Here is a 25,834-nt window from a genome sequence, read left to right as displayed (position 1 = left end):
CTGGGGGAGCAGGTGACACTCTCTAGAGCCCCTGTTCCATCAGTCCCAGCACAGGCGCCACCCAGGGCCTGCCAAGGACGGGGGGCTCCTGACCCAGGCCAGCACAGCAGGAGAGTAGGCACTGCCCCAACGGAGGAGGGCAGGGCTTGGCCAGGGAGGGGGCTCCCACTTGCTAAGGCCCCAAACTCCCCAGCCCTATCCCCCATCTTGCAGGGCAGAGGCAGGAGGGTCACCTGAGAGCCGGAACCCCACTTTCACCCAAGCAGCTCGGCCTCAGGAAAGTTGATCTGAAAAAACTACATCACTCACATCACTCGCCACCTTTGCCCACCTTTGATCTGTGGTCCATGTCAGTTAAGAAAGTGGCATTGATTAACTTCAATGATCTTTCATGAATTTTACTGGGAAAAAAAAAATCAAGAAAATTTCAAAAAATTATTAATGATTTCTTTTGCTATCACAAACTCGAAACTCCTACAATTTTATTAAAAGTGCAGGAATGAAAAACAGGAAATCCCTTGCCCTGTCTGGTTCTGAGCCAGAGACCAGAGGCCCGAGGTGCAGCCAGGCCCACTTCAGGTGGTGGAAACGAAAATTAATCAGAAGTCACACACTCAAATAAAACACCTTGTATTAAACTCACAGAGTGGGTGCTGACGGGAGCTGCCGGCACCACTCCCCACCCGAAGGCGCAAGGGCCCGCCCAGGCCACAGGAAGCATGGACTCACAGCAGCTCAGCCTGCCCCAAAGGCCGTCAGTGGAAAACCAGGCGACCACCAGCTGGCGGTTCACTGGCACGTGGGTGACAAGGTTCATGGCAACAGATGCCCATGCACAAGCCCCAAGCACCGTGACCCCTCGGGAGGGAGGGAACACACAGGGCCAGTGGGGCCCTGACCACCAGCGCCTGGGGTTTCCTAGCAACTAAAGCACTCAAGGCGCCCTGCACGGCAGACTTTTCATGAGGAACACAGACCCGTGTTAATCTGTTTGCAGATTCATGTTTAATAAAATGCCCTTCTGAAATGCATCCAAAATAGAGAAGCTTTCTCCCGAACTGCAAAAGCCATAAAAATGCAAAATACTCTTCAGGAAAAACTGAATCAAAATTATGCCTCAATGTTCTAAGTCAAATGAAACCGACTCTGTGCCCCAGGGCAGGTGCAGGTGGCAGCAGTGGCCCAAACCAGCCCCCGCCAGCCTCAGTTGTTCTCGATCTGCTCCAGGTCCAGCTCCCCGCGGGCCCGGAGGAAGACACCCTCCTCCCCGGCGCTGTCCCCATCACTGGGGTCCCCGTTGCTCCTGCTCGAGCCATCACCGGTCACCGACTCCCTTGAGGCCCACAGGTTGGGGTGGGCAGGGCTGGTCCTGAGGCCCCTCTGGCTGCAGCCAGGCATGGTGATGCCAGGGAGGCCCCGGGATTCACACGGGGAGGACAGAACCATCTTCACTGGGGCGTCATCCTCATCGTCATCTTCGTAATTGAGGGAGCAAAGGCTTTTTGAATTTTTTAAAGTCTGCAATAGAAAAGATATGGGCTTAAAGCATTTCTAGCAGGTCACTTGGGAGGCAGCATCCCGCCAACCCATCGAGGGCTCGGTGTGCTGGAGCTCTGGCCATCCCCAAGACCACACAAAGCAGGGGCTTGTCCCCTGTACACCAGTCACAGCTCGCAGAGCCCCTTCCTCAGACCCTGCCCACAGGCGCCCTGGCCCAACCAGCTGGCCCCTCAGCCCTCCTCGGCCCCTGCTCAGCTGGTGTGGGCAGAGACGCACAGCCTGGCCCTGCCCAGACCCAATGGATCAGGCTGGTGGGCACCTGACACCTAAGCAAGTCTCAAGACGCCCAGGGGCTCACAGGGGACAGCCTTGTCCCAGTCTTGTCATCGGCAGGTGGCCTGGCCAGGGAGGGTGCCTCGTGCCTCCACTTCCGACAACAGCCCCACCCAGGGCCGCTCTCAGCAAGCACCTCACAGCCACCTCTGAGGCCCTGCAGTGGCTCCGTCTCTCCTCCACCTGCCCCCATAAGGCCCCTGGAACCCCACCTCGTCGATGTCCTCAGGGGCCTGCCAGACGCAGCTCCCACCTTCTCTGTCCTTGCACCTCCTCTCCTAATAGTTACTCTAATAGAAACGCATGCAAATCCTTCTCTTGCAACAGACAGGTGCACACACAGGAGTCTCCCCTGGGCAAGGCCCACCTTCGTCCCAGGCGGGCAGCTTCCAGTACCTCCATGCCACGCCCAGGCCTGTCCACAGCAGGTCCCTGAGTGCCAGGCTCCGGCCCTCCCTCTGCTCTCTGGAGGTGCTGCCACCACCCCCTTCTCACTCTGCCCCCCAGTCAAATCACTCAGTAGCCCCCCTTCCCAAGGCCTGTTAGGGATAAGGGGTCCCCGCAGGCTGTACCCCCGAACTGGAGCACTCTGAGCAGCAGGCAGTCTCCATCCACCCCGGCGTGCTCTCTTGGGCGTCTCCAGGGCCCTGAGACCCAGCAGGTGTGTCCACCTGGGGCATGAGTCCATGGCCATGGCCAGGGCAGCAGCCCCTCAGCACGCCTGGGCCCCCACCCCCTGCCACCTCCCAGTCCTTGCCTCAAGTCCCCTGTCTGTGGTGCCCAGCACCGTCCACGCCACTTGTCCACTGCCACTGGGAGCAGCCTTCCTACCCAGCCCCACCTCCCTGGTCACCTCTAGGCTTTCTCAGGGTCAAGGCTCCCCTCCTGGACCACACCCACGCTGGCCTCAGACACCTCACCTCATGGCTCTGGCTTGTGAGGACGCATGGGTGAGGGCACATGGGTGCCATCAACCACACCTGCAGGGCACAGGGGCGCTGTGATGCCGATGACGAGACTGCAATGACACAGCAACCTCGGCCACCTAAAGTTATGACCTAGAGCACAAGCTCACCAATTCTACAGGACCCAAGAAACTCCCCAAACCACCTTCGTCCAGAGCAAGGAAACGCCCCACAGACAGGAACCTCAAATACTTCCTGGAAACACTTCCAGCGACTGATTCTTATAAAAGCACATGGCCCTCGGGGGCAGAGCTCCTTTTTTCTAAGGATATTATTGGGCTCTAAAAGACAAATGGACGCTGGGCGCGGTGGCTCACGCCTATAATCCCAGCACTTTGGGAGGCCGATGCAGGTGGATCAGGAGGTCAGGGGATTGAGACCATCCTGGCCAACACAGTGAAACCCCATCTCTACTAAAAATACAAAAAATTAGCCAGGTGTGGTGGCGGGCGCCTGTAGTCCCGGCTACTCCGGAGGCTGAGGCAGGAGAATGGCGTGAACCTGGGAGGCAGAGCTTGCAGTGAGCCGAGATCAGGTCACTGTACTCCAGCCTGGGCGACAGACTCCGTCTCAAAAACAAACAAACAAATAAATAAATAAAAGACAAATTGACATATTTTCTGTCTTTGTGGTTCTACTATAAAAAGTGAATCACTGAGAAGTAAAATTCTAAAGAATAATTTTTTTTTTTTTTTTTTTTTTGAGACAGGGTCTTGCTCTGTTCCCAGGCTAGAGTGCAGTGGTGCAATCATAGCTCACTGCAGCCTCAACCTCCCAGGCTCAAGCAATTCTCCCACCTCAGCCTCTCAAGTGGCTGAGACAACAGGTACACACCATCATGCCGGTCTAATTTTTGTATTTTTTGTAGCGATGGGGTCTCACTTTGTTGCCCAGGCTGGGCTCAAACTCCTGGGCTCAAACAATCCTCCTGCCTCAGTCTCCCAAAGTGCTGGGATTATAAGCACAAGCCACCACGCCCAGCCCCACTCAAATCTTTAAAGATACAAGTGGCCACATGTTTTGGTCAGAAAATAAGGATGCATAATTTCTTTTTCATTCAAATCAAAGTGAATTAGCCCATCGACATCACTTGTACATACAAACCCCAGGGCCGGCATGAGGATGTGGCTGGTCTCCTGGGCCCCTGCTGGATGGTGTGGAGGCCCGGGTCTCACTGGCTAGGTCTGGTGCCACCCATGACCTTGCAGACTCTGGCTGTTGTGCTGCCCACTCAGGATGGCCTCCAACCCACGGCACCGCCAGGCTGCACTACGCATGCACCAGAGGTGGCTGGGACGCTACACACCTTCGTGGGCCAGGTCTCCTTCCATTTCAAACCACAACATTTTGTTTTGATTCAGGGTCAACCCTCTGGACCGAATGCTCTGACCTGACAGATGGCACAACAGCCACGCGAGGCCTCGGACACGGGACTCGCACTCGCGGGCGCAGCTGTGCGGCTAGTACGTGAAAACAGCAGGCTCTGAATGCCTCTGGATGACAGTCGGTGGAGGAGAAACAACTGCTGCCCACAGACACGGCAGCTGCAGAACTAAGCGCCCAACACCACTAGCGAAGGCCACATGGAGCTGAAGGGGCCACCCATACTGTAGAGACCATGGAAACCGAGGCCCATGGGGCCGGTGCTGGCCTGGACTGCGCCGCCCGTCCGCCTCATGCCCCCTGTCCCTTGGCACCAGCCCCGGGGCTCCGTCCCAGCTCCTGCTACCATCACGCTGGTTTGATGGTCACCTCCATCTGAGGTTAAACACAAAACAGTTGTCCAAAACATAAAGGTCAAGCCTTCAAGTACTAAATCAGGCTCCAAAGCGCAGAGGCCTTTCAAACTGTGCGAAGCCCTTCAGTCAGTCTGGGGAGTGCAGGGGCCCCAGCTGACAGCTGGAGGGCCTCCAGCATCTGAAGTGGGTTAACTCAGCTACCAGAAGCCGGTGAGACCCTGGAAGGTCAGGGAAGCCTCCTATGAGCTGACCTGATGTCCCTCAGCAAACATCCAGGCCCTGTCTCAGCCACATCTGTACCTACCCCTTGCCAAAGCCTCTGGCTTTTGCCAAACTGAAACAACGGTTTACTCTTGTGGAAGCGCAAGCTCCCTCCACCGTGTGGGTGGGGCTCACATGGTCCCCTCACAGCCAAGGCAGCCCTGGCCGCTGGGCCACTCTGCAGCAGGGCCAGGCAGTAGTCAAGGGTGGAGAGGGCTGCCCATGGCCCTGGCCAGTGCCTGGAGCACAGCACAGTGCGTGTTGAAACAGGCAGCCAAGCAGAGCCAAGCACCTCCCGCCTGCCAAAGGGAGGAACAGGCCAGCCAAGCCAAGCAACAGAGGCCCACAGGGCGCAGGAATGTCCACGGCAGGCACAGGGACAGAGATGGCCACAGCAAGCTCCGTGCATGTGTCAGGCGAGGAGGCCAGTGTGAGAAGAACTGACACCCTAGACCCCTTGTTGCCTCTGGTGAGCCCCCTCCCAACCCTGCAGAAGAGAGGTTCATTAGGAAAGTACAGACTGGAGCATTCTAGCCAGGGAAGCTGGCCGACGGCACATGATAAAACGGGCTGAGTGAGCCCCGCTCAGACAACTTGCTTGGGCTGTGAGGGGTGCACAGCCTTACAAAGCCAGGAAGCTGGAGGCCAAAGATCCTCCCTGTCTCCCCAGCCCTCCACACAGAGGCAGGAGGAGGGGACTCTCCGTCCCGACCGTGCAGCCACTGATGGCGTGGGCTCCTCACCCCAAGGCGGATGGGGCAGCCGGTGCCCGTCAGGAGGTGTGGAGTGAGTGCCCAGCAGTATGTCCCCTGCCCAGCACTCGCTTCCACCACCTCACTCACCACCTCTGACCACCCTGGGCGTGGCTCATGGAGAGAAGGTCTGAGAAAACGAGCAAGAAAAATCAGCAGCTGCAAAATTCCAGATTTTCAGTCTGTGCTGTCTCAAACATTCCGTGTTCTTTTTTTTTTTTTTTTGAGACGGAGTCTCGCTCTGTCGCCCAGGCTGGAGTGCAGTGCAGTGGCCGGATCTCAGCTCACTGCAAGCTCCGCCTCCCGGGTTTACACCATTCTCCTGCCTCAGCCTTCCGAGTAGCTGGGACTACAGGCGCCCGCCACCTCGCCCGGCTAGATTTTTGTATTTTTTTTTTAGTAGAGACGGGGTTTCACTGTGTTAGCCAGGATGGTCTCGATCTCCTGACCTCGTGATCCGCCCGTCTCGGCCTCCCAAAGTGCTGGGATTACAGGCTTGAGCCACCGCGCCCGGCCAGCATTCCGTGTTCTTGATGGTCCCTGCTATGGTTTGAACATGTCCCTCCAAATCTCTACCATGGTGTTGGGAGGTGATCAGGTCCTGCAGGCCTACACAGGACACGAGTCCCTCGTAAAGGGCTGGAGGGAACCAGCCTCAGTCCTCCGCGTCCTCCATCTCCTCTGCCAGGTGAGGACACAGCCCCGAGGGGCCATTTTGGAAGCAGAGGCCAGGCTCTCACCAGACACCAGACATGCTGGGGCCTGGCTCTTGGGCTCCCAGCCTCCAGAACTCGGAGAAATACATTTCTCTTATTTATAAGTGACCTTGTCAGTGGTCTTTTGTTACAGCAGCACAAACGAACTAAGTCAGTCCTTTTCTTGGTACCAGGAGCTGCTCTAAGCTTTTGGTTTTTCAGTTTTCATCCAGGAGGTGCAAAAAAAACAGCTCAGCAGGTGCAGGAGAGGCCCCCATGGAGGACAAGCCTCGTGCCCTTGTGACTGAGGCTATGGAAGGCACCATCTGCTCACTAAACCCAAGACCTCCAAAAACGCAGTGGGCCTGAAGGTGTAAACACGGCCACACGCACCTTCAGCTTGTTCTTAGGTTCTAGCCTGCGAGGTAACTGCTGGCCCCGAAGCTGCCTGCCTGTCTGAAGAACTCCTCAGGTTCCAGGTGACCCGGCTGCAGGGCCACACAGGGAGGTGTTTCTTTCTCTGCAGCAGCCTCGGTCTCTCTAGAGGCAGCTGAGCGCCTTCTCTACGTGGCAAAAGCTTTGCAAAGCCCTAAAAGCACACACTTTTATAGAAACCAGCAGCTGCTCCCACACTCTGCTGGAACCATAACTGATGTACATATTTTCAGTCATCATATTTTAATTTCAGCTTTGAACACATAGCTTTGCCAATAAAAACAGAAAACGTAGCTTCGCCAGTAAAAGCCGGGCATGGTAGCTAACACCTGTAATCCCAGCACTTTGGGAGGCCGAGGTGGGTGGATCACCTGAGGTCTGGAGTTCGAGATCAGCCTGGCCAATATGGTGAAACCCCATCCCTACTAAAAATACAAGAAATTAGCCAGGCATGGTGGTGGGCGCCTGTAATCCCAGCTACTCGGGGGGCTGAGGCAGGAGAATTGCTTGAACCTGGGAGGCAGAGGTTGCAGTGAGCCGAGATGGCGCCATTGCACTCCAGGCTGGGTGAGAGAGCGAGACTCCATCTCGGGGGGAAAAAAAATAAAGCAGAAAATCCTAAATGTTTTCTGTGAAAACACGCACTGTCTCCAAGGGAAAGGCAGGGAAGGCAGTGCCCCTGCACCCTGCTCAGGAAGAGAGCAGCCCTCTGACACCTGGGGAAGCTGGTGTGAGCCTAGACTCAGAGCAGACGGCAGGGGGTAGTGGGGGGTTGAGGATGACCGCCAGACCTTCCCAGCAGTGCACGCAGACTGCACAACACACACCAGGGATGCCGGACTGGAGCTGGGCTGCACATACCGAGTCCACCAGGTGCAAGCACAGCACAGCCGGGGTGCAGGTGTGAGTGAGCATGAGCGTGCAGGGGTGCGCATGAGGGGGGGTGCGCACCTGAGTGTGCACATAAGTGCAGGGGTGAGTGTGCATGGTGTGTGTGGGTGTGCCACCCAGAGTCAGGACTAATTGTCCGGTAATACACAATTATAAAAGTTGTAGACAAAAATCAAAGCATTTCTTTTTGGCCCTGAGGTAGACAGGAGCTTGACACAAACAGGAAGTGGCAAAGCCTGGGCCTGGTGGCACACGCCTGAAATCCCAGCACTTTGGGAGGTGAGGCAGGAGGATGGCTTGAGCCCAGGACTTTGAGACCAACTTGGACAACACAGTAAGGCTCTGTCTCTAAAAAATTGAGAATATTAGCTGGGCACAGGAGTGTGCACCTGTGGTCCCAGCTACTCAGGAGGCTGAGGTGGGACGATCGCCTGGGCCCAGGAGATGGAGCCTGCAGTGAGCTGTGGTTATGCCACTCCACTCCAGCCAGAGCAACAGAGAGAAAGAGACCCTGTCTCCAAAACAACAAAACCAAACCAAGAGCTGACAGGTAACCCAGGCTAGGAGCCACCTGTTCACCAAAGGTACCACCTATTCAGGCGGTATGACGCAGGTAGGGGCAGGTGGGTGTGGGTGAAGACTGGTTGGCTGACAGGGAGGGGGTGCAAGACGGCAGATGTGGGACAAGGAGAAAGGTGGGAGCCAGTTTTTGGATGGGATGAGCAAAGAGCTGGAAAGAGGGAGAGCAGGCAGCGCTGGCCCCTTGGAAGTCTTGGCGCCATCCTCCACAGCCGCAGTCAGCAGGGCTCTGGGTTTGCAGACGTGGCCCTGAAGACACTGCCTGTCTCCTCAGGGGCTTCGCTGACATTTGATGAGGCCCTCCCCCTATAAACCCTCTTCTCACCAGAAAGTGGTGACTACTATCGCACTGATGACGCTGGTGAGCAAGCAGGCCGGAGCAGCTGAATTCAAGGCAGCGCACACTCCAGGGCAGGCAAGTATCACCTGGCCCCCGCAAGAAGCAAATAAACGAAAAGCTTTTATTTCACATGGGGTTGAGTCCCACGAGCAGAATGGGGTGTGCAGCACCCACATTACTGTTCTGGCTCATTAACAAAGTCACTGAAGAAAATGGGGCAAGCCAGTGCGGTGGCTCACGCCTGTAATCCCAGCACTTTGGGAGGCCAAGGCAGGCAGATCACCTGAGGCCAAGAGTTTGAGACCAGCCTGGCCAATACGGTGAAACCCCATCTCTACTAAAATTATAAAAATTAGCCAGGTGTGGTGGTGGGCGTCTATAATCCCAGCCACTTCGGAAGCTGATGCAGGAGAATCTCTGGAACCTGGGAGGCAAAGGTTGCACTAAACTGAGATCATGCCACTGCACTCCAGCCTGGGCAACAAGAGCAAAACTGAAAGGGAAAGGGAAGAGGAAGGGGAAGGGGAAGAGGAAGGGGAAGGGGAAGAGGAAGGGGAGGGAAGGAAAGAAAAGGAAAGAGAAAGAAAGGAGAAAACAAGGAAAGAAAGCTCTGCACCTGCCAATCCTCTCTGTAAGCCCCTACCTGTCTGTGGCCAACCAAACTCCAGCACAAGGAGGGTGGGGGCACCAGAACCAGCACCAACGCCAACACCATTCCACAAGCACCGTTCCTGACCGGCACTCCTTATGGAGAAGAGAGGTTTTGAAATCACTCCCTTCAAAAAGTGGAGCCCGATCTTCCTCCCACTGAGTAAGGGCTACACAGAGTCAAGGAGCAGACAAAACCTCAGCTGGTGAGGACCAGTTCACACAGGGCTCTTTGGGGCCCACTCACGCTCACTGGGGTCACTCGCTATGGGAAATCAAGTTGCCATATCGTGAACACACTCAGGCTGCCCCTCAGAGAGGCCCATGTGACAAAGAAATGAGGCCTCCTGCCAAAAGCCACATGGGTGAACTTAGAAGCAGGTCCTGCAGCCTTGGTCGAGCCTCCAGGTAACCACAGTCTCCTGACTGAGCTCCAAGGAGGCCTGAGCAGAGCCTCCCCACCGGCCTCCTGGACCCCTGAGGTGGCACAGGCATGGTGTTTGACTGTGAGGTGGCACAGGTGTGGTGTTTGTGAGGTGGCACAGGCGTGGTGTGAGATGGCACAGGCCTGGTGTTTGTGGGTGGCACAGGCATGCTGTCTGTGAGGTGGCGCAGGCGTGGTGGTTTTTGGTTTTGGGTTTTTTTGTTGTTTTTGTTTTTGTTTTGAGACAGAGTCTCACTCTGTCACCCAGGCTGGAGTGCAGTGGCGTGATCTCAGTTCACTGCAACCTCTGCCTCCTGGGTTCAAGCGATTCTCCTGCCTCAGCCTCCCAAGTATCTGGGACTACAGGCGCCCACTACCATGCCCAGCTAATTTTTGTATTTTTAGTAGAGATGGGGTTTCACCATGTTGGCCAGGCTGGTCTCAAACACCTGACCTCAAATGAGACCAAGGCAGGCGGATCACAAGGTCAGGAGTTCAAGACCAGCCTGGCCAACATGGTGAAACCTCGTCTCTACTAAAAACACAAAAATTAGCTGGACGTGGTGGCAGGCACCTGTAATCCCAGCTACTTGGGAAGCTGAGGCAGAAGAATCCCTTGGACCCGGGAGGCAGAGGTTGCAGTGAACCGAGATCACACCATTGCACTCCAGCCTGGGACACAGCGAGACTCCGTCTCTAAAAAAAAGATTAAGGGAGGGCTGGGCACGGTGGCTCATGCCTGTAATCCCCCCACTTTGGGAGGCCAAGGCAGGTGGATCACCTGAGGTCAGAAGTTCAAGACCAGCCTGGACAACATAGTAAAATCTTATCTACTAAAAATACAAAAATTAGCCAAGCATGGCGGTGTATGCCTGCAACCCCAGTTACTCGGGAGGCTGAGGCAGGAGAACTACTTGAGCCCGTGAGGTGTAGGTTGCGGTGACCCGAGATCGTGCCACTGTATTCCAGCCTGGGGAAAAAGAGCAAAACTCTGTCTTAAAAAAAAAAAAAAAAAAAAAAAGAGAGATTAGAGGCAACAAAGCCAACTAGGATGATGTCTCAGTAGCCGAAAAGGCTATCAAGGCCTGAGGCAGAACAACTGGGGTCAAGAGGAACGAAGATTGAATTGGAGAAACATCCAGAGGACGGGACACCAGCCTGGGTGACCAGCGCTTGCATGGACAGGGACAGGCAGGCTCAGCAAGGGGCCCAAAGCCGGGGCTACATGGATCTGAGAGATGCGACACCCCGTGCAGCTCCAGTCTTGGTCACGGCTCCAGTTCCCACACAACGGGGGTTTCTCCTCCTAGAGAGAAACCAGGCACCCACTTATGCATCAGACAGACATACACACCACACACACACCACACACATCACACATAACCACACACAGGCCACACATCACACACACCACACACGTCACACACGCACCATGCACTCACACACACCAGACACACCAGACACACACCAGACACACCATATACACCACACATGCCACAGTCACACACACACACCAGTCACACACACATCACACACACCATACACACCAAACACACGCCACACACACCACACACCACACACCACACATACCACACATGCCACACACATCACACACACCTCAGTCACACGCACACCACACACACCGTACACACCAGATACACACATACCACATAAACCAGACACATGCCACACACACACACACACACACACACACTTCAGCATTTGACGGCAGCCCTGCCCTCCTCCCACCAGTCTCCCCAACACACCACACACCCTGGGTGCCCATGAGCCTTGGTCCGGGGTCTGGCGAGTCCTTGCCGCTACCCACACCTCACAGTCTGCCGGGGGTACCCCATCTCCAGACTGAGCCCCATGTAGCCTCTACCAAGGGTCCTTGATCACCGACTCAGCCGACCACCTGGTCTGTCTCCCAAGGCATCTGAGAAACCCAGGGCCACCTCCACAGCAGGACTGTTGTCTGGTCATCAGTAGGTCCCTGCCACCATCATTCCCCGCCCCAGAACGTGCTGAGCCGGCAGCTCCCTCCTCCGCTCCCGTCCCTCCTGGTCCCCGCAGGGACTGACACCCACGCTGTGTACACCCCAAGCCCTGGCAAGCAGGGACGGCCTGCTTATGCTATGTCCAAAGCTCGCCACCAGCTTTCTAGCATCTACTGGCTTCCCCAGGTCAGCCCATCTCATAGCAAAAGATCAGAGCCTTCTTCTCTAAACCCTGCTCTCTGCAGAAATGTTTCATAGCAGGGAAGTCCGGGTTTTCAACTCACCTCAAGTCCCCCGGAAGAATCGACTGGAGAACCCACTGATGAGAAGAGGCAAAGCTCACAGTGCCCTCGGTGTGGCCTAGCACCAGCGTCCCGGAGGACCCTGGGGATCCCACGCAGCACACCAGCCACACTGCTCTCCAGCCCTGAGCTGTGGCCAGGTTGAGGAGGATGTGGGCCATCTGTGCCCCTTCTCCAGTTACTGTCCCCACAGGGTGCCCAGGTCCAGCCCACCCGAGCAAGACAGTGCAGCCGTGCTGTGCACAGCTCCACCCACATCCACTCTCCCCAGAGACAGGGCATGGGCAGGCCTGTGGCCCAGAGGATGGGGCTGGGGGCAAGAGGTCGGGGGGTTGCCAAGGCCACAGGTCATTGAGGAGAGAAGTTGACACTGATCCCACCCCACCCCAGCCACAGCCCCACTCAGTCCTGGCTTGCACTCAGAGTTGGCATCGGGAAGTCCTGTTAATTTCTGCCACTGCCCAAAGCTCCCCAAAACAGACGACCCAGTGAGTGTGCACAGAGCCCACCCTACTCTGTCACGGCTCTGCCATCTCCCTCCCCGAGCGCTGCCAGGGCCCCCAGAGGTCTCTGGTGAATGCATCCCCTTAGTAACACAGAGCAAGACCTGGGAAAGCCTTCTCAGTCCTGTTCCCTTCCTTAACTCTGTGCCAACCACAGCCTGTGACGGCGGGTGGAGAAGTGAGCAGGTGGGCGGCACTGAGAATCTTCAAGTGGGTGCAGGCTCTCTCCTACATCCAGACAGTTTCTGCAGGAGGTGCCTGTAGAGTCCCAAGGCACACAGGCGCTGCTGGGCTCTGAGCTGCAGCATGGACACCCATCGGCTCCCACAAGAGAGGACCCCGGGCTCTGCCTTGAATGGGGCTCCCAGGACAGCCTCTTACTTCCTGAGCCATCACCACGCCAGAAAAAGTCAGGGGGCTCCCCAGCAGCTGAGGCGGGTGGCTTAGCTAGGCCAGAAACCCACAGCTCTGTTCTGCTGCTTCCCCCAGGCCACACTGTGCGAGCCTGGCCGGCCCACCCTGGGCCGTGTGTGGGGCTCTGCCTCTGCAGGGGCAGGCAGGGTGAGCTGGGTGTTCTCACACTGGGACAGGCCCCTGATCACTCCCACCCACTCCGGACGGCTCTCCTCACTCCTTTCCTCCCAGCCCAGAGAAGACCAGCCGGATGATAGCAGCTGCTTCCCAGAGAATCAGCCAGCCTCACCCCAGCACTGCCACGTCCAGATCTATGCCCTTCTGAGCCCTTGGAAACAAGAAAGCCTCACCCGGGTCATTTTTAGGAAGTCCAAGGATGGGCGTGTCCACCTGGCGTCCTCCTCACGCCTCCGTTTGCGCCGGCTCCTCTTCCCACTGAGCACGCACGGCTGTGAGCGGCACCGGAGCAGCCCGCGGTGCCGGCCGAGCTCAGGCGTGGACGTGGGGCTGCTGCTGGCCGAGGGCAGGGGAGTGCCCACACCTGCGAGTTGCTCCTGTGAGAGGGACAGGCGTCGCCTCACGGAGAGCAAGTAGGGCTCTGCGGAACACCAGGGCAGGCCTGAGCCTGCACTGCCCTCGCTGCTGTCCACGAAGCCGCTGCTGGCCGAGGACGGCCGGGGCGTGGCGGGTGAGGTGGCACTGGTCAACCACACGGCACTCCTCGGCAGGACGGCACCGGGGCTTCCCTGCAGTGTTGCGCTCCCACCACTGTTGCACCGCCTCTTGGAGACTGGAGTCCAGACCTTGGAGCTGCCAGGGCGCCAGGGGGACCGGCAGCGCACAAGCTCCTCAGGTTCTGACAAGGACCGGCAATGTCGCTTCGTCGGTGGGGCCGTGGACGAGCCTGTACTTTCACTGGGGTCCACAGTGCTGGCTGCACCCAGGCCCACACCTGGGCCCGGGGACTCTGGCCGCCACTGAAGACCCATGGTGTGAGCAGCAGCAGACAGGCCCGGCAGGAAGCAGAAATCAGGTCTCGTGGCTGCCTGGCTTCCAATGGGCCGTCCTCCACTTAAGACCTTCCAGGGACTCTGGTCTACCAGAAAAGACACAAAGAGGCAGTGGAAGAGACAGGTGAGCCACAGGGCAGGCCCAGCCTCTTCCCACCATGTGGGGTGACATCTGTCCTGGCAAACAGCCTGGCAGAGCCATCAAGGGCACAGCCCCATTGCCATCACCCCGGACGTGCTTCTCTGAGATGTCCATGGTGCACAGTGGGCACCAGCCCTGCCTGCCCTTGCCAGGTTAGCTGCAGGGTTCGGCTCGCTTATTTAAGGGGACGCTGTGTCTGAAGGAGGTGTCAGTCTCCCCACCAGTGCCTCCCTGAGAACCACCGCATGGCTCTGCTCTCCCAACAGCCTTGCTAAAACATTCTTCCTGCATCCTCAAAACACTCCTCTCCCTCTGTGACCAGGCATCTCAAGGATGTGCAGCTTCCCTGGCCAGAACTCTCCACAGCCCCTTCTTAAAGCAGCTCAGGTCCCTCGGTAACATGGGCAACACAGGGTCACACCTGCTGCCAGGGTCTTCAGGGAGAGTCTGAGCCCCAGAAACTCCTCAAAAACCTCAGAGCCACCAGGTCCAGGCCTGGAGCCCCTCCTCAAGTCTCACTTCCTGTGCAACTGTCCTGGGGCCACCTGCCTGATGTGCTCCCCAGCCCCTCTGCCACTGCCTGCTGGTTCGGAGAAGCCTTGAGAGCAAGGCCAGGTGCATGGGCCTGGCATGGAATCCGCCTGGGCGGGGTCATCTGGACCCCCAGGACTCCCCCAGTGGCTTGTGAAGTCACTGGCCAGCCGAGAAACTTGGAGTGGAGACTGTGAGACCTGCCTCTGGGGAAAGGCCCTAGGGTGACTCTGGGGCGGCCAGGAGAGAGATGGGGGCTGTGGGGAGGAGGTGTGGAGGTGTAGGCAAGGAGAGCGGCCGGCCAGGTGAGGAGTGTAGGAAGCCCTGCGGGGCTCCGAGCCAGGATGGAGGTAGCTGGTTTGGCCCCGTGTGCAGGATGAACCCCAGGAGGCTGACGTGAGGACATCACACCACAGGCTGGGCAGAGGGTGGGGCTCGAGCCATCTGGGGCCTCACACTTCCTACTTCCTTCTACTTGTAAGAGAATCTGGTAAAACACCTTCACTTTGGTAATCTGGCGCTCAGCAAGGTGAGCCTCCTAACGGGCCTACTCTGCGTGACACAGGGTGCTGGGTGCGTCACAGTCGGGTCAGCAGGGCCAACAGAGATGCCCCAGAACCTTCACTGGGGGAGGACCTGGGACCCCAGGGTTACCTGGCCCATGAATACCGCCAGCCCCCATATTCGGAGCACCTGCTCCCCATCAGTGAAGGGCCCACCTGCAGGTGAGCCAGGCACAGACACGCCCTCCACGGCACGGACAGCAGGTGGGCCACCCAGTATGCCATGGCACACTCCAGCTGACACTACAAGCCCTGCCGGCCACCCCATCCTGTTCTTTTAGTGGCCACAGGGTGGGCCTTGCACCTTCCAGAAAGGGCGCAGCAGACCCCTGGGCCCCACCAGCTGAGGAGGGAGAGACCTGGTTGGGCCCGCACTCTACACGAGCCGTCCTGCTCACAGACTACTCTTGACCACTGGCCCAGCTGTGGGAGGACAGCAGCAGGGACCACTCCATGCCCCAGTGCAGGGCACACGAACACTTTCCTGGCTTCCGCAGATCAGGCTCATGTTCTGCATCCAGGACCCTCCCAGCCCAGGAGCCTGGTCCCAGCCCTGCTCAGGCCTCCAGCCACAGCTCCTAAAGCACTCACCATTGAGCTCCAAAGGGAACGGACGACCGCTGTTGTTCAGGGTTTCGGCAGAATACTGCAAGTGACAGGAAAGAGAAGTTTCAATACTGTGACTGACACATGAGAATTCGGCAATAATATCCCTGCATTTTCATCACTGTAGCGCATTCTACCTTTCCCGGTGTTTTCTTTCTAGTGATTAAAATAAGCACAGTTGTATTAAAACCTAACAAAATTCAACTGAGTAAATGCACATTTTTAAATTTTTTAAAAAATTTTTTATCTTTTTAAAAGAGCTAGTCTCGCTCTATTGCCCAGGCTGGAGTGCAGTGGCGCTATCTCAGGTCACTACAAGCTCCGCCTCCTGGGTTTATGCCATTCTTCTGCCTCAGCCTCCCCAGTAGCTGGGACTACAGGCGCCCACCACCTCGCCCGGCTAATTTTTTTTTTTTTTTTTTTTTTTGTATTTTTAGTAGAGACGGGGTTTCACCATGTTGGCCAGGATGGTCTCGATCTCCTGACCTCATGATCTGCCCACCTTAGCCTCACAAGTACTGGAATTACAGGCGTGAGCCACCTCGCCTGGCCTCAGACATTTTTGTTCCAAGCCACAGGCACGCATCCTGTCCCTGCTCCTGAAGCTCAGGCCCTCCTGCCTTTCGGCAGCCTCAACTGCAGCCATCTTTGCAAACCTCACCACCACTTACTTACTTTTCAGCAAGAACTTCAGCCAAGACCCAAGGGGCCCTTTCCCATTTGCAACAGCTCTGACACAGGACCTGAGCCCCTAAGCCAAGCTTGGACCAGTGTGGCGCTGGTCCAGGGAGACATCCAGAGGGCAGTGTCTCCCTCCCTGGAAGCAGGAAAGCCACTGGGCATGGTGGCAACTTGAGGGTCTGTAGGGAGGGCACTAAGGGAAATGCCACAGGGCTCTCTTCCCTGCCCCATGAAATCTCAGGGAGCTGCTTGGCAGATCGCGGCTTGGAGGCCATTACTGTGTCTTTTTCCCTACGGAGAAAAGGGACATGAGACGCCCTGAATCTGGACTCCCTGAACAAATTCTTAAACTCAGACAATTGGGGAAGTTTGAACGCTGACAGGATATTTAGAGATATTAAAGAATCTCTGAGGGTTTTAGGTGTGAAAATGACATTCTGGTCATGTGTCTTAAAGTCTTTCTCTTTTGGAGATACAGAATGAGATATCTGCAGAGAAAGTAGGTCTAGAATGCACTATGAAATCATGGCAGGAGGGGACTGGGTGAAGGCACAGATCAAACAAGGAGCCCTGAGCTAATGGCATCCGCCTCGCTGGCTCACTGAGGCCGGGCCGTGGGTATGTATGAAGACATACTTCCACACAAAAACTCACACATGAATGTTTGAGTTTCTACTCTGTACAACTGTCTACACTTATTTTTCATAAAAATACTATTTTAAGTCACCTTTGAAAACATCAATTTCTGGCCGGGCGCAGTGGCTCAAGCCTGTAATCCCAGCACTCTGGGAGACCGAGACGGGCGGATCACGAGGTCAAGAGATCGAGACCATCCTGGCTAACATGGTGAAACCCCGTCTCTACTAAAAATACAAAAAAAAAAAACTAGCCGGGTGAGGTGGCGGGCGCCTGTAGTCCCAGCTACTTGGGAGGCTGAGGCAGGAGAATGGCGTGAACCCGGGAGGCGGAGCTTGCAGTGAGCCGAGATTGCGCCACTGCACTCCAGTCTGGGCGACAGAGCGAGACTCCGCCTCAAAAAAAAAAAAAAAAAGAAAGAAAACATCAATTTCTATTTTTATACAACGAATTGGCTATCTAAAATACTGACTTGTTTCCGTGAATGTTAGAAGTAACTTGTGTTTAGATATTCACAAGTTACGTGGGCGAGCTGGTCTCACATGTAAACAATCTATCACTGAGTAACTGGGTTTCTTCAACACAGGCAATCACGCTGTCCTCATCACAAAGATCAAAAACCCGGCCGGGTGCTGTGGCTCAGGCCTGTAATCCCAGCACTTTGGGTGGATCAGCTGAGGTCAGGAGTTTAAGGCCAGCCTGATCAACATGGTGAAACCCCATCTCTACTAAAAATACAAAAATTAGCTGGGCTTGGTGGCATGTGCCTGTAATCCCAACTACTCAGGAGGCTGAGGCAGGGGAATCGCTTGAACCCGGGAGGCAGGGGTTGCAGTGAGCCGAGATCGCGCCACTGCATTCCAGCCTGGGCAACAGAGTGAGACTCCATCTAAAAAATGAAAATAAATAAATAAAATTTTAAAATCCTGATAAAGGCTGGGCGCGGTGGCTCATGCCTGTAATCCCAGCACTTTGGGAGGCTGAGGTGGGTGGATCACTTGAGGTCAGGAGTTCAAGACCAGCCTGGCCAATATGGTGAAACCACATCTCTATTAAAAATACAAAAAAAAAATTAACTGGGCATGGTGGCGGTGCCTGTAATTCCAGCTACTCGGGAGGCTAAGGCAGGAGAATCACTTGAACCCGGGAGGCAGAGCTTGCAGTGAGCCAAGACTGCACCACTGTACTCCAGCCTGGGCGACAGAGCAAGACTCCATCCCTTTCAAAAAAAATTAAAAATTAAAAAATACGTTGGGCATGGTGGCACACCCCTGTAGTCCCAGCTACTCAGGAGGCTGAGGCGGGAGAATCACTTGAGCCCTGGAAGCAGAGGTTGCAATGACATGCTAATACTCCACCGCACTCCAGCCTGGGCAACAGGGCAAGGACTCCATCTCAAAAAAAAAAAAAAAGTAAAAAGGTTTACATTTAGGGATAAAAAGGTTTGTCCTCCCATTTCAGAAAGAAACCACCGCCATATTCACAGGCCATGTTTTAAGAAAACAAGAGTCACTGGGAAAAACCATCTTCGACAGCAACAGACTCAACAGTGGCCCTGGCTGGCCACTAATAGAGCCGGGTCAGCAGGAGCAGGAGCAGGAGCAGGCTGTGATGGAACCCTCATGACCACTCACCCTGCAGGGCCCCCAGGGATCCTGTCCCAAGGCTGAGGCTGACCGAGGAACTACCCACACTGCCTTCTCTCTGTCAATGGACAAGTGCTCCGTAAAGAGATGAAGAACAGGAGGGAGGAAGAAGGCAGGGGCTGAAGAGCTACCTACTGGGTACTATGCTCACAACCCGAGTGCAATATACCCAAGGGGCAAACCTGCACATGTACCCCCCGTATCTAAAATCAAAGCTGAAAACAAGAGGTTTAAGAGTGGCCACCTAAAGCACAGAGGATGTGGGGGCCCGTGGGTCACTCCAAACCAGGACATCTGTCCAGACATCTCACAGGCCCGGCAGCCAAGCTGTGTAGCCACCTCCCTGGAAAGCGATCCACGCCCTGGCTGACATCCACTTGCCAAAAATGTCCTCGGAGGCACACAGCCATCTGACAGGCACGTGCCACTCTGTATCCTTTGGTCTTGGTTAGAGATTCCTTAAAAACGTTTTCTCCATTTAATCAAAAGGAAAAATGGGGCCAGGCGCGGTGGCTCATGCCTGTAATCCCAATACTTCAGGAGGCTAAGGTGGGCAGATCAGTGACCAGCCTCGCCAACATGGCCAACATGGTGAAACTCTGTCTCTACTAAAAATACAAAATTTAGGCCAGGCACGGTGGCTCACACCTGTAAGGCCAGCACTTTGGGAGGCCAAGGCAGGCAGATCATGAGGTCAGGAGCTCGAGACCAGCCTGACCAACATGGTGAAACCCTGTCTACTAAAAATATAAAAATTAGCGTTGCCTGGTGGCACACACCTGTAATCCCAGCTACTCAGGAGGCTGAGGCAGGAGAATTGCTTGAACCTGGGAGGCAGAGGTTGCAGTGAGCCAAGATTGTGCCATTGCACTCCAGCCTAGGCAACAGAGCAAGACTCCATCTCAAAAAAAAAAAAAAAAAATTTAGCCGGGTGTGGTGGCGTGTGCCTGTAACCCTAGCTACTCGGGAGGCTAAGGTATGAGAATCACTTGAACCCGGGAAGCGGAGGTTGCAGTGAGCTGAGATGGTGCCACTGCACTCCAGCATGGATGACAAAGCAAGACTGTCTCCAGAAAAAAAAAAAAGAAAAAATGGGAACTGGCCACGGTGTCTGGAAAGAACATGGCTCTGCAGCCAGCAAGGCACTGAGACATCAGGCAAGCACTGCCTTCCTCACCTCAGCCACCCCTACCCGTGGGCTGACAGCCAGAAACATACTGACTACAGGACACAGCTAGCACTGCCACAGTCACCTCGGTCATAGTGGCCCTGAGCGCCAGGCCCCATAAGCAGTGCTTGCAAAGGTTCAGGCCACATGTCACCTCCCACAGCCCAACGCCCATGCTCACCAGCTCTCGGGAGGAGAGGCTTCAGCTTGGACCCTCAGACAGTCGCTGGAACCCCCTGCGGTGAAGATGGGTCACACGTGTCCGGCCCAAAGGCCTAAGACCCACAGCTTTCCCTTCACCCTCTCATTTCCATAACATGCACGGGGCTACAAATGCAGCGTGCTCACGCCTCCAGAGCCACGGCCAAGCCAGGCCCAGGACAGGCAGGTGTTCCAAGCACCCCTGCTGGCTCTGAGGGCCTGGCAAGACCCTCCAGGCTAGACATCAGCCACCTCCTTCTAGATATGCCCTCTAACCAGGGCAGCTGGGGGGGGGATCCCGAAGGTGGCACATCCAAAGTTCACTTCACCATGACTGTAGGAAAATCAATCTGCCTAATCTGCCTGTGGGAAGCTAATGTGGTGATCAAATCCAAGACAGAGGCTCCCTTGGGAGGTGGAGCTAGGAGGGGAGGGACAGGGAGGCCAGTGGGGCACATGCTGCTGCTTGATTGGATGTAACAGGCACACCTGCGCTTGGGGCGCCAGCTTCCGTGTGTAAGTCAGCCTTTCAGTAAAACCTTATCTTTTTAAATAGCAACTCAAGGCATTTCTTTTTTTTTTTTTTTTTTTTTGAGATGGAGTCTCGCTCTGTTGCCCAGGCTGGAGTGCAGTGGCGCCATCTCAGCTCTCTGCAAGCTCCGCCTCCCGGGTTCACACCATTCTCCTGCCTCAGCCTCCCAAGTAGCTGGGACTACAGGCACCTGCCACCACGCCCAGCTAATTTTTGTATTTTTAGTAGAGATGGGGTTTCACCATGTTGGCCAGGCTGGTTACAAACTCCTGACCTCAAGTGATCTGCGTGCTCAGCCTCCCAAAGTGCTGGCATTACAGGCGTGAGCCACTGTGCCCGGCTGGCATTTTTAATAAGCCTGTTTTTTTTAAATGATGCTGAAAATCCGCTGTGATGACACTGATGGGCTCTGGGACCCACTTGTGCACCAGACACCCCCATGCCTGGCCCGGCAGTGCCTCCCAGGCCCCTGAGAACTTAGCCCTCACCTCCACCTCCCAGTGTGGCCATTCCCCTGTGACAGCACGGGGGAGGGGCACCCAGCCTCGTGCCACCCGCAGCTGCTTACCGGACCAGCCTCGGTCTTGCAGGTGAGGTCGTCCAGGCTCTGGCTCTGTAGCTTCTCAGTGATAAGTGTGACCATGGTTGGGGCCCCGTGTCCTCCGTCCACACCAACAGGCACTGGAGTGCTGGAACATCAGACTTTCGAAGGCCCCGGCACTGCTAGTTCTGAGCCAAATCTCAAGGTCATGTCTCCACTTTCCTTACAGATGAGCGGTCTGTGCCCACAGGCTCTTCAGGATTTGTGCCTGTTTCTCAGAAGAGATAAATCACCACGTGATTATACGTAAAATCATTTTGTTGATGTTTCTGTTACATGCCAGGTCCCCTGTGTATAAAGTATTTCTGATATCCTGCCTCACAAACACCCTCCCATTTTCAAAACTACCATGCAAGTTCTTTTCTGGAAAATCTAATCACGGTGGTCTTCTAGCTAAAGGCAAAGGCACATGTTAGACCCATCTCACCCCCTGGAAGCCTCAACTGAAAGAAGAAAACAGGCCACCCCAGTCTCCTGCTCCAAAAAAGGGGAAATAGGATGGAAGATGATGGCAAGGACATTCTGGAAGCTGGGAAGCTGCTGGAAAGCCAGTATCAAGCCAGGAATGCAGAAACCCTGACTATCCACCCTCTTCCGCTCCAAGTGGCCAAACACCCCTCCCACTCCCACGCCAGCCAGCAGGGCAAGCGCTCTGCACTGAAGCTGGGGCAAAGGAAGCCTACCAGGGTCTGCACCTGGTCTGCTGACAGCAAGGGGCCGGCAGAGGAAGGGCAAGGGTTCAGGGGGGTCTTTTAGGCCCTGAGCTCTTCAGCCCCAGGAATGGACAGCTCTGTCTGTACTGCCGGCAGAGGCTGCGTGGCTGCCCCAGGGCTGCTCCCAATAGACACCAACGGGCCGAAGTGCCCAGCAAGGTGGCCCTGCACCCAGCGTGTCCCCAACCTGCCCCAGCTTTGACCCTTCTCAGGCTCCCACTGTTGGGTGTGAGGAGCTGCCAAGGCCACCTAGTTCAGACCCAACAGAGGCCAAAACAGACAAGGGGCAAACAAGCAAAACCAGCAAGTTGGAGAAGAGCCCTAGGTGGGAGGGTAAGGACTTCCTCAGCAGCAGCCCTCTGCCCTTGGAGTGACACGGCACCTCCATGAAGACCAGGACACCCTTAAAAAGGAATGTCCAGAGAAAAAGAAGAGTGCCTGGGAATTAAGACAGCAGTGACGGAACCTCCACACAACCTCCAAGGTGCGCATCCTCCGCTGCCGCCCAGCTCCAGCTTCCGGCCAGTCTTCTGGGGTCCACAGACTGCTCCTAGGCAAGGATTAAGGGCTGACAGGACGCCAAAGCTGAGGCCTCACCTCCACCAATGAAAGCAACCCATAGGCAGCAGTGTTCACAAGCATCTGCCCCAAAAGCCTGGCATGTGGGAGGCACGTGGGCCGCCCCATCGGAAGGACCGCCAGCCACTTGGGCCATGCCACCTGCCAGTAAAGTAAGAGGGCAAAGGAGACTCACACGCACACTTCTGCCAATGCTGGAAAGGTTTCAACCCGGTTCAATACCTGCCTTCCACACTTAAAATGTGCACATACAACTGCTCTCGACAGAAACCAATGGGCACTTCCCTAGAGTCCCAAAGCCAGCATCTTCCTGAACAAGGGCCAGGGCAAAGGCGCCACCAACACAGCAGCTACGTGCACAGTGGGCCACCCGGCCTGGCTCGGAGCCTTCCCGTCACCAGGCACAGCCCTGCTGCTGCCAGGTCCAGGAGACCGGGCAGACCAAATCCAGGCAGGGTCTGTGCACAGGTCCTGATAGGTGCCACCCACCCATGGGGCTGTTCCAGGCCAGAGGACACAACACATCAGCTAAAGGCTGTGCCCACCTGGCTCACTGGGTCTGAAATCACGCGCTCGGGGCTGACCACTCCCACCACCCTCGGCAGCCACCACTGTCATCTCCAGCCCACAGCCAAGAGCCCCAGACTCCAAGAGGGGTGTCCTGCGCTGGGTCACGGTCAGCCGGGCCCACTGTGATGCTTCAGAAGGAGGTCTCTCCGCAGCAGCGGCTCCGTTCAAATTGTCTCAAACTAAGCAGCACAAATCAGAGCCAGTCACACTGCATACCCAATGCTGGTCAATGTCAGCTGGGGAAAGCCACCAGCAACTGGGGTGCCAGCTCACACCACGGCCCGGACTCACCTCTGTCCCAACTCAGAGCCCCCAGTTCACAGCCACGGCCCGGACTCACCTCTGTCCCAGCTCAGAGCCCCCAGTTCACAGCCACGGCCCGGACTCACCTCTGTCCCAGCTCAGAGCCCCCAGTTCACAGCCACGGCCCGGACTCACCTCTGTCCCAGCTCAGAGCCCCCAGCTCACAGCCACGGCCCGGACTCACCTCTGTCCCAGCTCAGAGCCCCCAGTTCACAGCCACGGCCCGGACTCACCTCTGTCCCAGCTCAGAGCCCCCAGTTCACAGCCACGGCCCGGACTCACCTCTGTCCCAGCTCAGAGCCCCCAGTTCACATCACAGCCCAGACTCACCTCTGTCCCAGCTCAGAGCCCCCAGTTCACAACCACGGCCCGGACTCACCTCTGTCCCAGCTCAGAGCCCCCAGCTCACAGCCACGGCCCGGACTCACCTCTGTCTCAGCGTCAGAGCCTTCACAGGACGCAGCTCTATGGCTGACAAGTCAGCCTCCCTCCCTAATCCCACCAACCATTCCTGCAGGGCGAGGGCCAGCTCCCTTCACACCGTGCACCACGAGGGGCTGCACACCCACCTTCTGAACCCTCCTGGTTGCACAAAGCACACACACAACCTTAGAAAGGGGACAGCAGCCACACTATAACTTGAAAAAATAATAACTAGGGTTTTATTTTAAAAACAGGCTTCACAGTCTGTGTAGAAATGGCTGATTGCAGGGCTGGGGCAGGGAAAAGAGCTGGAGCCTGTCGAGGTGCAGGAAGTGAGGATGGCTCCCCAGTAGCCTGCCAGTAACACAGAGCAAAGCAACTGGCAGCAAACAAAGGAACCCAGGAACCCATGAACCCAGATACCCAGGAACCCATGAACCTAGGAACCTAGGAACCCAGGAACCCACGGACCCAGAACCCACGAACCTAGGAATCCACAAACGCAGGAACCCACAGACCCACAGACCCAGGAACCCACAAACCCAAGAACTCACAAACCTAGGCACCCACAAACCCAGGAACCCAGGAACCCACGGACCCAGGTGAGGTGGGGGTGGCGGGAAAGCACCTCCTCACGGGGCGGTGGGGAGCCACTAGTGAGTGCAGAGAGAAGGAGGGAAGTGCTTTAAAACCATCACTTGACCAACATCCCAACACAACAGTCTCAGGCAAGATGCATCCATGATGCTGGACCCGCAGAGAACATATGGCGAGAAACAGAGCTCACGGCCTCAAAGTGACCCCCAAAAGATGCTCGGCAGTCACCAAGGAAAAACAGTAACAGCAGGGGTACCCGGCAGGCACCTGAACCCAGCGATCAATGTGAACACCCCGAGCCTCCTTCCGCAAACACAGGAACCTGAGTTTCCCCTTTTTTTTTTTTTTGAGACAGTCTTTCTCTGTCGCCCAGGCTGGAGTGCAGTGGTGCGATCTCAGCTCACTGCAGCCTCTGCCTCCTGAGTTCAAGCGATTCTCCTGCCTCAGCCACCCAAGTAGCTGGGATTACAGGCACACGCCCCCACACCCGGCTAGTTTTTATATCTGTAGTACAGATAAGGTTTCACCATGTTGGCCAGGCTGGTTTCAAACTCCTGATCTCAGGTGATCCGCCCACCTCAGCCTCCCACAGTGCTGGGATTCCAGGCATGTATCACCACCACGTCTGGCCTGGAACCTGATTATTTAATTCTGAAGAAATGTCAGACAATCTCAAAACAGGCCAACTCTACAAAATGACCAGCCAGAAACCTTCAGAAGCATCGGGTCAGGAAAGAGCTCGGGAGGCCCCGCCCAGACTGGGGGGGGGGTTCCCAATGTAGCACGTGACCCTGGGTCAGAAAAAGGGCAGGGAGGACATGTCCCAAATCTGCCTGAGCACCGTCAGATGCCAGCACCACGCCACACTGACGCCGCAGTCCTGGCTGTGACTACTGCCTGTGGTCACGTGAGATGTGAACGCCTGGAGGGTCTGCACGCCCTCGATAGAGAAACGATGACACGTGTGTGCAAGAGCCACACTTGCAGCTGGGTGCAGGGCTCACGCCTGGAATCCCAGCACTTTCGGAGGCCGAGGTGGGCGGATCACAAGGTCAGGAGATTGAGACCACGGTGAAACCCCGTCTCTACTAGAAATAAAAAAAAAATTAGCCAGGCGCGGCGGCGGGCGCCTGTAGTCCCAGCTACTCGGGACGCTGAGGAAGGAGAATGGCATGAGCCCGGGAGGTGGAGCTTGCAGTGAGCTGAGATCGCGCCACTGCACTCCAGCCTGGGCGACAGAGCAAGAATCTGTCTCAAAAAAAAAAAAAAAAAAAAAGAGTCACACTCTCATAACTCATAGACTTTAAAATATCAGACAGGCCGGGCGTGGTAGCTCACACCTGTAATCCCAGCACTTTGGGAGGCCAAGGCGGGTGGATCATGAGGTCAGGAGATTGAGAACATCCTGGCCCAATGTGGTGAAACCCCATCTCTACTAAAAATATAAAAATGAGCTGGGCGTGGCCAGGCACAGTGGCTCATGCCTGTAATCCCAGCACCTTGGGAGGCCAAGGCGGGCGGATCATGAGGTCAGGAGATTTGAGACCATCC

The 25,834-nt window shown here is 56.0% G+C and overlaps 1 protein-coding gene across 8 annotated transcripts in view; it reads right to left on the bottom strand.

Moving 5' to 3' along the window:
* Positions 1-986: 986 nt before the first annotated feature.
* Positions 987-25,834, bottom strand: part of FAM53A (family with sequence similarity 53 member A) — a 36,813-nt gene continuing 11,965 nt past the window's right edge. For 3 of the 8 annotated variants that reach the window (XM_030924273.1, XM_030924279.1, XM_030924288.1), the window contains exons 2-5: positions 21,066-21,306; positions 15,619-15,673; positions 13,132-13,877; positions 987-1,518 (exon numbers count right to left, since the gene is read on the bottom strand). In XM_030924273.1, the coding sequence (XP_030780133.1) occupies positions 1,204-1,518; positions 13,132-13,877; positions 15,619-15,673; positions 21,066-21,140 (1,191 nt within the window). In that variant the 5' untranslated portion in view covers positions 21,141-21,306 and the 3' untranslated portion in view covers positions 987-1,203. Of the gene's footprint in view, positions 1,519-13,131; positions 13,878-15,618; positions 15,674-19,945; positions 20,001-21,065; positions 21,307-22,277; positions 24,612-25,834 lie in introns of those variants that run through there. The other 5 variants (XM_030924274.1, XM_030924272.1, XM_010384340.2 and 2 more) reach the window with 4 other exon arrangements.

Source organism: Rhinopithecus roxellana, chromosome 2 (assembly GCF_007565055.1).
Source record: "Rhinopithecus roxellana isolate Shanxi Qingling chromosome 2, ASM756505v1, whole genome shotgun sequence".
NCBI classification, from domain to species: domain Eukaryota; kingdom Metazoa; phylum Chordata; class Mammalia; order Primates; family Cercopithecidae; genus Rhinopithecus; species Rhinopithecus roxellana.
Note: the sequence above shows the minus strand (reverse complement) of the source record. Positions and strands in the feature narration are given on the sequence as shown.